The sequence below is a fragment of the Enoplosus armatus genome, chromosome 9 (assembly GCF_043641665.1).
Source record: "Enoplosus armatus isolate fEnoArm2 chromosome 9, fEnoArm2.hap1, whole genome shotgun sequence".
NCBI classification, from domain to species: Eukaryota; Metazoa; Chordata; class Actinopteri; order Centrarchiformes; family Enoplosidae; genus Enoplosus; species Enoplosus armatus.
Genome location: NC_092188.1, coordinates 4,372,381 through 4,389,203, shown reverse-complemented (window position 1 = coordinate 4,389,203; position 16,823 = coordinate 4,372,381). Strand labels below are relative to the sequence as shown.

At 43.5% G+C, this 16,823-nt stretch overlaps 1 protein-coding gene across 1 annotated transcript in view; it reads right to left on the bottom strand.

Annotated features, from left to right (window-relative positions):
• satb1b (SATB homeobox 1b) overlaps positions 1–16,354 on the bottom strand; it is a 57,572-nt gene extending 41,218 nt beyond the window's left edge. The window contains exons 1-3 of the mRNA XM_070911313.1: positions 16,220–16,354; positions 2,764–3,002; positions 1–2 (exon numbers count right to left, since the gene is read on the bottom strand). The exon at positions 1–2 is cut by the window's left edge and continues 175 nt beyond it. Of these exons, the coding sequence (XP_070767414.1) occupies positions 1–2; positions 2,764–2,977 (216 nt within the window). The 5' untranslated portion in view covers positions 2,978–3,002; positions 16,220–16,354. The remainder of the gene's footprint in view (positions 3–2,763; positions 3,003–16,219) is intronic.
• Between the last annotated feature and the right edge of the window lie 469 nt (positions 16,355–16,823).

Genomic DNA, 16,823 nt, shown 5'->3' with positions numbered 1-16,823 from the left:
GCCTGAGGACGTGGAGACACACAGACAGTGAGAACGGAAAGGGTTCACGTTTCTTCACATGCAAACTTTGACCTTCAGTATTCTGCGTGTTTGTGGAGGGACGAGATTAATATTTCACGCTGATGATTAAGTTACGCTGAGGTTGAGTGTCAAGGGATTATGAGTGAATGAATAGATTGCTGCTGGGAGGAAGTTCTGGACAGAAATTAAGTAAAGGATGAGTTTGGACCACAGAGACATTTTTCATCTTTTATGGGGCAATTTCTGTCCAAAGTCTCACCTCTTTGTCTCAACGCCAAACTCTCACATCAACGTGAGGAATCAAACACTCCTTAGGTGCACAATTTGTAGGAACTGAATTTGTTCTACCTATCTTTTTTATTTACAAGACGCTCTCTTTTATCATGTAACATCCATGATCTTTTTCAAAGATGGTTTTTCCATCTGCAATCCCATTTTATGAAGTTTTTCTCATCAAATGTTCGAGGATTCCTTCCTGTGGTTTTAGGTTCATCTTCCAGGTTTTAAGATGATGATAGAATAATACAGAGAGGTTGCACTATGGCCTGCAATGACTAATATGAGTTGTATGAGTTTAATAAGTAAATATATATCATAGAAAGAATGATCACCTTTGGCTCAGCGTGAACAAACATGAAGCAACCACAAATATCCTTCAACTCGTACGTCTCCTCTTTGGCACAATAAACGTTTTATTCACTATCAAGTTTCTGGGATCACATTAGCCTTTCCTTCTGCCTTCCAACCCAAAATCATCTTCCCATGATGCAGCGCTTCAAATCCTGAGCCACCTCTGCACTCTGAGGTTTACTAGTCTGTGTCAACAGTGGCTCTGCTTTTAGGTGGAATGAGCAATCCTTGTCCAAAGACTGCCGAATGTTCAAGGGACCCACTGTGCAAATATCACCCAATATGCCATTTTTTCTAAAATAACATCCCTGAAATTTAAGAAAGTTTAAGGGCATGGCACAACTTTTCAAGTCTGAGTGAAACCAACAGCGGAAAAAGTGTTGATGAAGAGGGCATCTATAGCTTACTGCCCTGTTGCCCTACTTCCTCAGTCTGTCTCCACTCTACTGTCACCTGAACAAATTTCTGTACATTTATTGTCTTTGCCGATTAAAATGATTCACATTCTAATATTTTCCAAAACAAGGCATTCCAGAAGATGCACACGGCTCTGGCAAAACAATCAATAAGCCGACAGATGCCAGGGAATGTGCTGAAAGAGCTGCTTTTCTCCTCCCCTGATTTTAATAGATAAAGATCTAACAATAAAGACTGCTGTGTAGGTTCATTTGGGGGATCAATACTGGCTTTGTTTCCAGGGAGCCCAGAGAGGGCTGCGGTAAATATTGTTTCGGCCTCGGACACAATGCCCACTGTGGGCCCTCTGCGAAGCCTCCGCCACGGACCGCCTGCCTCCCTCTTCACCCTTCACCCAGGAAGAAACTGATGAGAAGGAAGGGGAGAGGAGGGGAGTGCAATGAGGAGGCTTGGAGGAACAAGCATCGTAGGTGGCCAAGAGAAGCAGAGATGATGAAGGTGAAAAATTAGGCTCTCTCAGCTGGAGTGCGACGCGTAGATTAAAGGCGCAAACAAGAGAAACGGCCCATCTGAGGACACTCACACAGCCACATTCCAAGAGTTCCCGAGTCCCTCTTGCCCAAAGAAAACCAAACCAGCCAAACAAACAAACAGACGAGCATTAGCTGCCAAGTGCTATTACAACTCCAAACCTGCAGGTTTTGAAACTCATTTCCAACCCACAAAAAAAAAAAAGAAAAGAAAAACATAATCATAAAAAGGTTCATATTTTGGATAGCTTTGCCCGCCGTGTTTTTCACGAGACGACACCAGTTATATTAAAAAGCTATGTCATAATCTCAAAGTAAAGGCTCCCTTTAAACAGGAATGGCTCTTAAAGGACTGAAACTTTCCCTTAATAAACAAATGTCGGGGCAGGAGGGCTGCAGGAGCAGTGACACAGCGCTACGCAGCACGACAGGAATAATTCTCACAGTGCTCTTCTATTAGCTATTGTCTGGGCAAATAAGTGGGAGTGTGTGCAGTATGTGTGTGTGTGCGTGCTGTGATAACCAAAGATGCATTGTAAAAAGGTCTAAGAGTTTTAAAGAGCATGCAGGGGCTGGTGGTGGTGGGTGGAAGGTGGTATGTATGTGTGCGTGGGAGGGGGTCTGCACTTAAATAGCTTTCCTCTATTTACACGGTTTATTCTTCTCTTACACGCGTAAGTTCAACTTTATTTGTTTCATGATCAGTTTGTAAAGACGAAGGCTGCAACTAACAAATACTTATGCAATAAATTAATAAATCGTTTAGTCTATGAGATGTCAGGAATTAGAATGATTATTTTCATTATCAATTATTTCTTGATTAATAGTCAGAAAATAGAAAAGCAGCAAATCCTCACAACTGAGGAGCTAATATAATATTCTTGCTTGAAAAATGACTTGCTGGTTGGTGATTCATTTTCTCAAAATTAACTAATCAATTTATCAGAAATTTCCCAGAATCCAAGGTTCAGTCTTTGGACTGTTCTGTCCAATAAACAGTGCAAGTCTTTCAAATTGTACAATCATATGAAATGGAGAAAATCAGTAAATCACATTTGAGATGTTCGAAAGCAGCAAATGTTTGGCATTTTTCGACTAATCACACACACACACACACACACACACACACACACACACACACACACACACACTCTCTCCCTCTTACCTCTCTTGTGGCAGGTCTTCAGCAGGTGGCCGGTGGGTTTGTAAGGGACCCCGGCTAGTTTGGCCCCGGTGCTGCCCAGCCTGGCCCGGCCCAGGGGGCTGCCGTTCTGCTCCAGCCGGGGCAGCTTGGCCGGCGGGGCCTTGGTCTCTCCCATGCTGTTGACCAGCTCAGAGTTCTCCTTTCCCAAACACGCCTCGCTGAGATGGTCCATCATTCTCAGCACCTCTGCTCACTATCACCTGGCGAGACAGACACAGAATAATTCAGCTGTCAGCCGAGATATGCGTGCGGCGTAAAAGAAGCACAGCCGAAAAGGTGATACGAGGGGAGCAATGAACACAAAATCTTTTGTGTTGATATCACTGACATGTGAGGACGTGAAGGGACATTTTTATAGAGCAAAAAAAAATGTGCTTTAAGTAATTGAAACCTCTGAGAACAGACCCATTACGGCAATAACTGTCAATTCGCTTCAGTTATGTCGACTCGGGCCACGGTGACGTTTTCGTGCCGCTGTAATGTTCCCATTTTTCAACGCATGTATTATGTATGGGTGTCCCGCTAGAGACTCCCATGCGAGAGGGGGCAAACAAGCCCCGGTTTTAGTGCAAACACATTAATTTGCTGGGAGATTCCACTTGAATGAATACAGTGCAGTTCAAGGAACAAGGTTCTGCTGCGGCGCACGCAGAGAGGGGAAACTAACGTAATTCGGTTTCTGAGTCACTTCATGTGGCTTCACATTCATGACGCAGCTCGGAGGGAAAGGGGGGGTGAAAGGCCGCAACGTCATTTTGCTGTGACACACACACACACACACACTATCAGTTACATGACTTTACAGGTGTGAACTTTTATTTTTAGATTTTGCAAGTGCAGAGCAATATTCATTGCAAGTTTATAACTTTGGGACGGGGGGGGGGGAGGCAGCATCGGAAAACTTTAAATCAGACAGTTGCTGACTCATGAGGATAGCCATCAAAAGTTAAGACAGAAGAGAAAAGACAAGGGAGACACGGAGAGGAGGGAAAGATGGAGTCTCTATGGCAGCTTTCACCACAGGTGCTTCAGTGCACAAACACGACGCCACTGACTGAGGCTGGAGCTGATAATACATACATTTCTTTTAAAGTCCCTGGGTAAACTTTAAGATCTGATCAAGCATCATGCAAGATGTGTTCATTTATAAGACTGCAATGGGAAAGTAATTCTGGGTGATTCTGCATGCAGGTTAATGCGCTGTGCTGATGATGAACTGGAATGCCGTTGTCAAAGAGTGAAAGGGGCAAAATCATCCACCCCCACGCAAAAGATCATGAACTCCCCCATTCATAACATGCAATGAGGCAACTAATTCCCCACAAATAAGGGGCCAAAGGAATCCAGACCCGGATACAGTCCGGATCCAGGTCAGGATTTTTAAATGACCTTAAAACAGAAACACACACAAAAACAGGAGCAATAGTTCAAATGGACACATTACCCCCCAAAAAGAGGGGAGTTAAGGGAGGACAAGTTGAGAGAAAAATCTTCCAAACCAACCTGAAACGCAGCACTCCAGCACTGGGGAGCATAAAACACCGCCTGGAAAACGCGTCTTCTTCAAGTTTGGCCAGTGTAGGGGGGAAAAAAAAAAGAAAAAGAAAGAAAAGAAAACCCCAAAACAACTCCCGCTTCCCGGTTCCTCTCTTGTTATCTCTCTCTCTCTCTCTCTGTGTCTCTACGAGTGCATGACAGCGAACGGTTATTTTAAAATAAATCAGTGTTTAAACAGACGCTTTCTCCTGCTCTTCTTCGCAGAGGTCTGGCCGGCGGTGCGAAAAAACAACAACCCGGGTCTGTGGGAGAGACGACGAGGTCGAGATGGACCGTGATAGGCGAACATTGGTAAGCGGTTATATGTGTGTGTGTGTGTGTGTGTGTGCGTGTGTGTGTGCGGTAGCCCTAACGTTAGCTAATTCCGTCCAACTGGAGGAAAAAAACGGCAACCGAAACCGTTAGAACGAGCGACATTTAGCACAAAGTGAGCGGTTAGCCGCGTCCATCGGTTACAAGTGAAGGCGACTTCTGCTTTAGTTCGCACCACAACATCCAAATCGCTTTATCGGCAGGCAGGCAGCCCGTACGGCACAGTTAGCCGTCGCCAGTACGAACCACAGCACCTCGGACACAGTTGTAATGATAATAACCGCCGCCGAGACCTAACAAACCCTCGTTGTGTATGTTCACGAGGGGACTAACGTACACAAAAATAGCTTAACGTCGGCTTAGCTAGATCTGACTACCGGCAGAGACTGACTGAGAGAGAGAGAGAGGGAGGAAAATAATAATAACCGACAGTGAGATCTTGCTATCGAGGCGATGTGGAGACGATATGCGGACAGTCGGAACAGGTTCGCAAAATAAAACAAGGAGAGGGGGGTCAAAAAGTGCGGTTTACTTTCCGATGTCGAGGATAAATAAGGCTCGCTGTGGACGCATAGGAGAGCTGCCTGCGATAGTAATAGTAGGAGGTGTCCTGTTGGTTGGGGATTGGCGTCCGGACGGAGCTCCTCTTTCTTTCTATCTCCCTCTCTGTCTCTCCCCCTCTCACTCCGTCTCTCCCTCTCTGTCCCCATTAAATTATTAGTTGTATTGACTCATCACTCCCCCCTCTCCTCTCCTCGCTGCTGGTGCTGCCGCTGCTGCTTGTGCTTTCCCTTTCTCCTCCTCATTTCAAATGGCGTGGTAGAGGGGGGGAAAAAAAAATAGGAAAAAAAAAATAGAAGATAGGAGGGGGGTTTATGTGTGTGTGTGTGAGAGAGAGTGTGTGTGTGTGTGTGTGTGTGTGTGTGTGAGGAAGAGATAAATAATCCCCCCTTTTTTTTAAAAGAAAACATGATTCCTCCGCATCTCAGGCCGAAAAGTCCTGGCGGAGACCAATAAAGTGGAGAAAGTGGACAGGGAGAGAAACCACACATAAACACACATGTGCACACACACACACACACACACACACACACACACACACTCACACACACTCACACACACTCACACAGCAGAGAAGAACGGTGGTGCGATTTCCGGCTGTGCGCGCAGGAATTTTTAATCAGCTTGATTAGAGTGAGGCGGTCCTGCATTTATTACCGGCTACACACAGATGCTCACACGCGCACGCACACACACACACACACACACACACACACACTTCATTTATTATTTCACTTTTGCCCAATAAATAGTTTTTTGTTTTACAAAATATTTTACATTCAGTGATTTGGTTGAAAATAGGTAAAGGTGAGGCAGGTGTAAGGTAAGGTGAACTATTTGACCTCCGGTCAGTGGTAGTCGTTCTGACACACACACATATCACAGTAAACTGAAGAAAAACTAAAAATACATATTACATTTACAGAAAACCTCCTTAAACCTTACATCCATTTGTTTAAAAAAAAAAAAGAATATAGGCATGTCTCATGTCTCTTTCTTCTTTTAACAAACAAGAGTTGGTTATAGACTTATGTCTTATTATATGAACCATGTGTTGATATCAGAAATTACAAATCATGAAGCCTAAAAAGTGGCTAATAGCTTTATTCAAATGGCAATAAACTATATTACTTCAAGTTAATGTTCATTCTTAGACATGGACTATAATACAAACACATTTATGTATTTAAGTAGGTATTATTTTGCATCTTGAACTCTTGGCAAAAAAAGTACATTCTGGATTCGCACTAATAGATATTTATGATTGCCTTAAAAGTCAATTGTTAATTTTGGTGGGATTTCCTAACACTGAATCTCTGTAGATCTCTTACCCAAAGAATATAAAGACGGCAGACATTTCCCATCCCAACATTTCGCTTTTGCACAGTTATTATCTCACAAACTTTACCTCCATAGCAGGTCATACTGTATTATGACACATAGGATTATACCAAAATATTAGACAAGCTAATCTCTGTTGATATTGTCAACAAAACCCTGAACTGTCAAAGTGGAGGAAGAACTGAAACGAGGCAAGAAATGAAAAGAGGATTGTTTAGAGGCAGGAGAGGTATACAATCTCTGCCAACAATAGCAAGCTGGAAGGTTTTTCTCAAATTGACATGTGAGCTATTATTATTATTATTTAGTAATTATTTCATGAACCTTTCCCTGCTGGAGGGCTTTGTTGCCCTCAAGCAAACTGCAAAATATCAGACAAGGTAATCGCTGTTGATATTGTCAATAAAGGCCTGAAACGGTTTGTACCTAACCTTAAGGTGGCCTAATAATAACTGTTTGACTTTATGAGCAAAGGCCAGACTATATCTGGTCCACACACACACACACACACACACACACACACACACACAGGTGACAATAAATGCACCAATGCTGTCAGCTAGTGTGAGGTGTAGATGTATTTGGCTTTAGGAGCCAGAGGGGTGAGAGTGTAAAGTTACATGAAATATAGTGATACTCATGTCCTATAAATAGTATGTAGGATGAAAGCAATGAAAGGTAATATCGAAGAAGTATTCATTAATTTGTCACCATTGTGCAACAGATTGGACATAAAGACGTATATAACAAGCAAGATGGGGCGATGTGATCAGACTCATCAGACCAATATCCACATCAAACGAAAAATGAACGAGCATGTCTGTCCAGGTTTTGTAAGAACAAAAACAGGAAACCAACAGAAAACAGGAAGTGTGTGCACCTATCACATCGACAAAGCCAGAGGTTGTGAGCCGACCGTGGAGGTCAGGTGCATGTGAAATGCTACATAACACTGCATGCTTACTATCAAATCTTTGCAGGGCTCATAAACTCCCTCTGTGTGAGACCATAAATACAGTAATGGTACATCGTCTCGCACAAAGCTGTTGTTTCATAAACAATGCAACACCGCAGACGTGAGCTCCTCAGCTTAGCTTGACAGGAACAACTGTCAGGTGACTAAGAAACTCTATGGAACAACTATGAAGAAAATCATTCAAGTTTACAGAAGGTGTTTACACCTCAGTTTCAGGGGGAAAAAAACTACTGGAGTCCTTTTCAAAAGACGGCTGAAACTGGAACAGATCAAATAACCAATCACGGAAGAAGTGATGGTGGTATGTTGTATCACTGTGCAGTAGAAACAGTACAGTTACACTTCCCATTCAACCCCTGGTTGTGAAACCAAATCGTTGTTCCACCCACCAATGTGAGGTCAAAAGTTTGCACATTTCAAAATACATTTGTGTCCAAAAAGGCAGCATTAGTAATTCATAGCAGAAGACCAGCAGAGAAGCTTTTAACGGGGGGAAAAATACAATGTGAAACTCACCTTTCGGACCTGAGATGGAACAACGTCTTGCAATATTGACACCTAGTTAGCATGAGGTGTAAGTTTTGAGGGGGCGGCTGCATTGTAAAAGGGTCCCACGCCTGTGGTTTGTTAACAGGAAATGGATGAGTTATTGAAACTGCTCATACAAGACCCCGACATGTTTGAATTTATGAGCAGGGGCCGCTGCACAGATTCAGTGATCAATTCTTATCTTAACCATTCTCTGGGTTTCAGTGAGCTGCCAACACTGTACTAAACACAGCTGCGGTGTGCAGTGTGGTTAAATGGCTTTGCTATGTGTCTGAATAAAGGACCCAAACTGTGGAGTAATTACTATATTTTCTGAGATTCATTCCAACATGAGATATTATTCAGCTTCTGAAAAATGTGACAGAGATTTCTACAAAGTCGCTGAAGACATGAAAGTAAAATTCACAAATGAATCATACTGAAGTTACTGTCTATCTGGAGCTCCTTGCTACGTGATAGGTACATTAAAGAGGATGAAATTGTCCTGCGACTATGTTATTTATAATTTCTTAATAATAATTAATGAATATCAGGTGATATTTTGTCTCTGGAATGGATGTGCAGCATTTTAGAGAGTGTTTCATTTTTCCAGATTGTGCTTACTGTTCAAGTTCATTGGTGTCACTGTGATATGTAGTAACATGAATCGTACAGACAGGCTGCAGCCCCCCCCCCCCACCCCCAACGCCCAAACCTTCTCCTCAGCAGATCACTTTGCATCACCTAGACCAGCACGGCATTGCTGCACTACATTCTGCATGTTGACATGTATTCCACGTTGACATGTTTTACATGATGTTCACCGCAGCTCCCGTTTCTCTCTCTGTGTTTTTTTTTTTTTTCTCCCTTCCTTGGCCGCAGTTAGCAGCGTTCGGAAAAACAGGAGCGACGGTGAAAGCGAGCCATTGTCGGCAAATGCTCTTTTCTATCTGGCATGACGCAAGCAGCCGCAGTCATTTCCACTGTGATTGTCGGGCACCATCAGAGAGCATCGATAACCCCTGCCAGGCCTTGGCACCGCCAACAGGTGCCGGCACTGCCAGCTAGGTTGGCACCGACGTGCCTGTGAAAACCCTCTGACATCCAGAAGGGCACAGATTTGCACTGAATGCACCACTGAATCAACACTGCTGATTATCAATTAACATATACCGTTTTGTATCACACAGAAAAGAGGGGGAAAAAATGATTTTGAAACACAGAAAGCCTGTTTAAAAATACTAGCTGTGTGCTGTTATAATCATCGGCTGAATACAGATTTAGCTCTGTTCAAGGTGGGTTTTTACAAGCCTGTGCGGCTTTGTGTTGGGGAGATAGAGTACGTGGCGCACTATGCATGCACACAAGTGTAATTGTTCAGGCGAGATTTTGTGCCTGTTGGCCACATTTGTAAAGAAAACATGACAAATGACATGAGAAACATGACAGACTGGATGCTAAATTGCAACAAAAGACACCTCATATTTAAATGTCAGGAGTCATAGCATTACACCGCAGATACATTTCTCCTTCACTGTGTGTATTACCACAGGTACTGTGTGTTTTCGCCATAACACACTTATCACAACTATCACATCTGGCCTTCTGCTTTTTAAACCGCATGCTTATGTCTCAGGAGGAATGAAAAATTATGTCTATTTCTTTATATAAAAGACACTAATAATCAACACACAAAGGCGGGGAAAGACTGAAAATGAATAAGAAAACATATCATTGTTGGCTCAACATCGAGAAGCGTCTTTATTTACTGTGTCAGGCGAAGCCGGCGCCATCACTTACGGTACGTAGGTGTTGTGATGTCTTCATGCTCGCCACTTGTGATGCTTCTAATGGGCATTAATACGATTATTTGGATTACTAATTCAAATTAGTCTGCGCATCCAGTCTGAGCGAACACAAACAGCATGGGGCTAAGCGCTGTCACTGGTTTGACTTTGAGCTCTTTCTGCAAGTGTCTCGCACAATAAAAACACACACGTAAACATAATAGTATTATTAGAGGCTGCAAAGGATTTAATAATCTGTCGGGGGAACGTGTCAAAACACGCCTGCATCAGTGTGGGCGCACGGATGAAACTCAGCGAGACAGAAGATGTCACGTACAGTGAAAAAAGGAAAATGAGGGTTGTGTACAGTGGATGCCATGCAAAACCAACAAGCAGTTAAATGAGTAGTAAAAGCGACGAAAAAAAGAAATCAATCTCTCGTCTTAACAAAAGCGCTGAATTAGATAGTATTTTACGTATTAACAAGTACAGATTTTATTTTTTAGGGAGGCGTTTGAACAAAGAACAAAGAATTAGTTCAGTGCCGTTGGTATTTGTAGGTCATCATGTGGGCAAATGAGTTTCAAAATGCATACGCAACACGTTTTCTACACAAAACAATGTGGAAAGTCTAGCAATCCGACACACTCAGTGATTACTTCAAGCGCAGCGCGTCGCCATTTGTCGGTGAGGGCTCGCTTTGCTCTTTGTCTTCTCAGAGATGCAACTGTTTTTTTTTTTTTAAACGACTGATCTCTCTGCACAACTGTTGCACAAAAACACACCCTCGGTTCACTTCTGTATAGAGTTCAGGGTTGAGGTGGTTTATTAGTGTTCCCTCATAAGACATCTGAGGACCATGATAAATTGCTTAATCAGTTGTTACGAGGTAAGCACAGATAGACTAAATATTCCATTATGAACACATCCTCCAAATCAAATTAGTTTCATGTTTTCCATTAGCTTCTCACACAGCGAGTGCGGCTTTCAATTACTTGCAAAATAAGGTGATTTCTACATTTTCATATGTCCGCGCTCCGGTGTGGGAGGAGGGAGAACCGAGAGAAAGAAAGAACAGGGGGGATGTAATGAACTGAGAGTCGACTCCTAAGTGCTTAATTGTTTTATAATCACATGAAGTCGACAGAAATAGAAGCGGAGCGAGTGGTCTCCAGCCCAGGTCTGCTGACAGGAAGGCCTAACGCCAGCTGGCCTCGACGGGTCTCTGCGTGGCCGTGGAGGGCAAACTTCTCCCCCTTCGGCGATGCATAAAAGACATCCACCGCTCCACTCACACCCCCTGTTCTCGCATCGCAACTCTCGACACCCACCCTTACGATGTGTGGTGTTCACTGTACATAATGCAACTCCCACGCAGATGCACACCACACACATGCAGACACATGTACATCCGCTCGGTGGCGGCGAGCGTGCTTCGGCGCTGCTGTCGAACAAGGCCTGTAGCCCTCGGGGACCGGGCCTCAGCCTGAACCCTGACACTGTGTCATCGGGTCGACATAATTACCACCGAGCCAGGTCAGTTCAGGCCTGTGTCGGCCCTCCTCACAGGAATTAAAGATTCAAAACTGCTTCCCTCCCTGAGAGGACCCTTCACCGCCTTGTTTATCACCCCCCCCCCCCCCCCTTGCTCTCCTCGCTTTTATCAAATTATAAAACCAATTAGTCAAAGAACAATCAACTGGCATCAGAGGCACGGACGTTTTTAAAGAAATGACTTTTCTGTCACCGCTCGCTGGACTTCAGTCGTCACGTGACCAAATAATTAAACTCTAATTTCTGCCTCGTGGATTGCAACAAATAAGCAATTAATATAGTTAGAAAGACAGGGGTGTTTGTGTGCACGAGAGAGGAAGAGATCCTGAAGATGGCACTGAGAGAGGACAGACTGACGGGGTGAGAAAGGTTGCCACGTCCTGCTGGGTTTTCCCTGAACCGGGGGGCAGGCGGTGAAGGGCACAGTACCCCGGCCTTGTGGGGAGTTCTTGGGAGTGTTAAAGAAGTGAAGGCAGGTGTTGGGATGGTGTTACTCGCCTCAGTGTGCGAGAAGTGATGCTACGCTGAGATGAAAGAGATGGGATGTGAGCTTTGTGGGGAAAACGGCTCTTAATATCGAGGCTTAGGCAGAAGTATTGAATGAGAGGTGCAGACTTAAGGATGTGGTTCTTTATCTACATATTTTTCTTTGCATATTTAATCCCTTGTCAAAGGATGCATCATCCATCCACTGACGAACAAAACAGTTGATAAGGCAAGGGTGTGTGTGTGTGTGTGTGTGTGTGTGTGTGAGAGAGAGAGAGAATACAGTATCTGTTGAAATTGTTTCATTGGAGTATGTGGGTGGGTATTAACAACCTGATCTTAGCGGGATGCGCTTTCCTCTAAATCGCTCTCTTTTTTTTTTCCCTCTGAACAAAGGATTCAGAAAAACCTACACAGATTGGATAAAGACAAGCATCGGAATAAAAGACAATGAGGTTTTTTTTTTTTCCTCACAAGAAATACATTTCTTTAGAATAAAAAAAAAAAAAAAAACATACGTTGAGACCTGTAATAATGTGATTTGAATCGTGAAAACTTATGATGTATATGCTTTCCTAAATTATATTTGCCATGGTAGCATGAAGCACGCTAAATAACAAGAACAACAACAAAAAAAATCCAACATAAGAGGGATGTCATTTTGTAAAAGCGTGACAAAACCGACATGACGGACTTTGGGTTTTTTATCTCCCGGCGAGGACACGCCAACCCATTCGACTAAACGGGGCTGATTGTCAGGACCCAAAAACAATGTGACGCTTTTATCACTAAGCCAAGGAATCTGGATCAACAGTATGCAAAGCATATGCCAGAATAAATGCAGTCGAACATGCTGGGACAACATAACCCCCCCTACTCCCCCCAGTCTTTTTCTTTTTTATAAAGAACTTTCCAGATAATGACAAAATGAGCTGTAACTCCCGAATCACACACTAAGCACTCACCCAGGGTGGTATGTCTGTAACTGTCGGAGGGGGGGCTCTCTTACATTTTTGAGCCCTGGAATGCAGCGGTCCCTATCAACACAGCAACCTTTTCTTTTTCCAAACAAGTTGCAACATGTCATCAAAAAAAAATGCTGGGAATCATTGTTATCTTTCTCCTCTATTAGCAATCATAACAGAGCTATTTCATACAGAGGAGGGACGGGCGAGGGGGGGTGGGGGGGGGTTGGAGGGGTGGAATCCCCAAAGAGCCACACATTAAAAAACGAGACAGGCCTCTTATTTACTGGCGACAGTCTAATAAATACATTTGCTGGCAGCTAAACAGGTATTTACTCTGCTCCCTACCACAGGTATAATTTCACTGTTTGCTGAGCTGTTATTTTGCTACAGCGATAATTATCGAGGTGGTAAAGGAAGACGATTAATGGTTTTAGCCGAGATATCAGTCTCAGCAAAGTGAGGCACAGCCCAGCTCTACACTCACAGCAAACACTCAACAGTAGGGGTTTTAATAATCTGCATCTTTTGCTGCGGGAATTCAAAGCACGACTCCAACGCAAAGCTAAGACAATGAAGCCGCAGCAAACATACAGAGGTGTCTTTTTTAGTTTGTTTTGCCGGTAAGCAATAAAAGTGATGATTCAGAGCATAATTCAGTTTTAAATCAAAGTGATGAAGCTTTCTCAATATCATTTCGGATCAGACTGAACAGCAAAAACAACAACAACTAAAAAAAATAAATAAATCACAATGTGCTCTCCAATGTGCAGACTAATTGGTCTCTCAGGGTCACAGGACAAACTTTGTCGCCTACTCTCGCTCTCATCTGCCAACAAGCTCTTCAGCGTCTGTTAACCTGAGACTGAGTGAGAGCTCGGCACGCCGACATGCAGCCGCTGCATTGTGCTTAATTAATCTGGTCCGCACTGGAGGGTACGAGGTTTTAACTGGTGATACGCCCAACGTGAACACCTCCGACCTGACAACCTGAAGAGACAATTAAAGGAAAAGACAGCGAGCGATCTCTTACTGTTTGTGAGCAAGCTGATTTCCTGCTATTACACTACTACAGGACAGTGAACGCAGCGTGCACTAGTTTCGATTAGTTGTAATGAAAACAAAAGAAAGCTCTGTGGGAGGAAACTAAAAATATGAGAATAAAAAGGTTAAACGTGTAAGTTAAGAAGAAGAAAGGGAGAAAGGTGGAAACACTTAGGTGTTTTCCCAGATTTCTTCCTAATTGTAAACCACAGTAGGGTTATTGTAAGAGCTGTGAACACGACAGAACACATTCAAAGGAATTAATTACACACTAATAAGCTGCGACAGATGTTTAGGCTTTACTGCTGAATCTGTGTGACCTGGCAGTCATACGCAGCGCTGCCGCCGTCCTCACACTCTGATTCTTATCATTCCTGCCAAACAAGTTTATGTGGAGAGATTTTGCCAAGCAGACTGATGCGGTGCTGTGGATACGTACGTGAGCATTTTTTTATTTTTTTTTAAATTTGTGCCACTTTTCAAAACCACAAACTGATAAAAAGATGTTGTAACAGAGGCTCAGAGCCGAGCAGTAAGACCGAGAAGTTTTGTTTCAACGCTCGAAAGCTGCCGTTGAGGCTTTCGTCTTGTCTGAGGACTTTTACAAGAAGTGACACATGGCTGCCTGAGACAGGAAAAGGGCTGTGTGTCATTGCTGTCAAAGGTACTGACCAGATAAGCCACAGCACCTTGAACTGCCACAGATCTGCAAAGATAAAAGGAGAAAACTTGTGCTCATGCTGTGCCATAACCTGTTTTTTTTTCTTCCCATGCAGAGGTGCCATGCTTGACCTCGTAATCAGCAAAGCACACAACCTGACAACAACAGCAAGAATAAACCACCGGTGACACCGAAGGCTGGAGATTATATCAGGACAATTTGCTTTTAATTATCGGATCAAGTTTCTGATTTAATGCAAACTTCTTCACCGGATTTTATTGTGATTTTCTCTGCTTTTACTTTATGGGTGTATTAACAAATACAAGCTTTATGACAGACAAACTCTAGTCTATGTTAGGTGAGTGTGTTTGTGCAGATACTTATAAATAAATGATGTTAGAGTGAAAGTCACTAGCCATGCTGGTGTGTGAAATGTCAGCTATTTTCTAAAAGAGCAGAGAGTGAAACCTTTAAAAACCTGTAAACCACAGAACATCAGTGCCCACGCAGTTTTAAGATGGCAATACATCTTCTCATAACTGCTCTATCTCTCTCTTAAACACACACACACACACAAGTCTGGTTGTACCTGAAATTACTTTATCAGCACTGTGACAAAAGCCACAAGGCAGACCAAACAGCATTACATTTCTCTATCATCACATCTATCTGGCTGCCTCACACCAAGTCAGGCAGAAAGAAAGCAATAAATTCATGAACTGTTTGTTCCCCTTTGAGTCTGTCACATCTTTTCTTTTCTTTCTTTTCTCCCCCCTCCCCCCTGTAGTACCTGCAGTGTGTTTCTGAGAGATGCACAAAGTATTTCATGCCACAGCAACAAAAGTGTTGGAGCAAGTTGACACGTAATTAAATATTAAGTATGCGGAGAGAATAAATGAAGTGGCTCTAATGGCCTAATAAAAAGTAGTAAAAGTAGATGGGCAGTTTGGCTGCAATATAGCTTCAGCATTTCTAATAGACGTGTCAGCGGTTTGATAACAACTGTGTCAACACACACTTCGCTTTAATGAGTAAATAAAAAAAGAAAGTAAAGGCCTGTTTTGAATTCCAGTCCTGACAAACAAGATGCACAAATATTACTTTAAGATGCACAATCTGAGAGAGAAATAATAACTGTGAGCTCTCCAACTTTGTTCACCACAGAAGCCTCCTGGTTCCTGAAGCCATCAGGTCAGCAGCAGCAGCGGCAGCATCACCTCTTGCTGCTCTGCTGCGCGCTGAATAAGTTGTTAAATGAATTAGAGGAGATGGATGTACTTAACCCCGCCAATATCACGAGTGCTTTGCTTATTCGTGCAGAAATGACACAGGCATGTTTCTGCATTAGGTGGCACAAAAAAAAAAGTTCTGAAAGCGTGCATTTATATTTACCATTAAGCTTTTTTTTTACTTTATGAAATATTAAAACCCAGCAGCCACTTTTGGTCGGTGTGGGTTTTAAGTGATTTGGAAGATAGGTCTGTAAATTGCTTTTAATTCATTTAGAATCGAGTCATTTATCCCTCTAATTCCGAGGAGATGCACCTTATTTTTATCATGCAATAAAATAAATGTGATGTAAAGCATGCGCAGAGACGGTGAGGCAGATGATCGGGAGGATAAACAGTGTGCAGTAAGATCGTACCTTTAAAGTCAGCAGTCGCCCGACCTCTTGTTTTCCATCAAAAGTTGAACAAGCTCTTGTCACTGCTCCGCGGCGAGAGATCCAAAAATAGGCAACTGCTCTGTGGGAGGAAAAAAAATGCTTTAAAAAGTCAAAAGTCCTATGGTTGAGGAGGGGGGGGGAGTCGTCTTGTAGAAACCGCACAGGCGGAGGTTGAAGTTGGGGAGCGCACTCGGCGGGTGGAGCGCAGAAAATGTGAGCAACCGTGCGCTGCGGGCAGCGGGGGTGAAGTAGAGGAGAGGAGAGTAGCGGCATGTGAGGAGGGCTGCTTTGAGAGGGTGGCAGGTAAACGAACCGCCCCTCCCCGTTTCTGATGCTCAAATCGATGATTTGCCAGCTGTGGCGCAGCTTGTCTCATTGCCCCACTTTGGTTTTTACAGCCGCTCCTCTCCGACGCGCTGCTCTCCGGGGACAGAGAGAGAGAGAGGGGGGAGGGAGGGAGGGGGGAGAGAGAGAGAGTCAGTGCCAGCAGAGCTCTCACACTCATTCATTTTCATATTTACACGCCACATGTTTGCATGTCAAGAAGAAGAAGACGAAGAAGAAGAAGAAGAAGAAGGGGGGA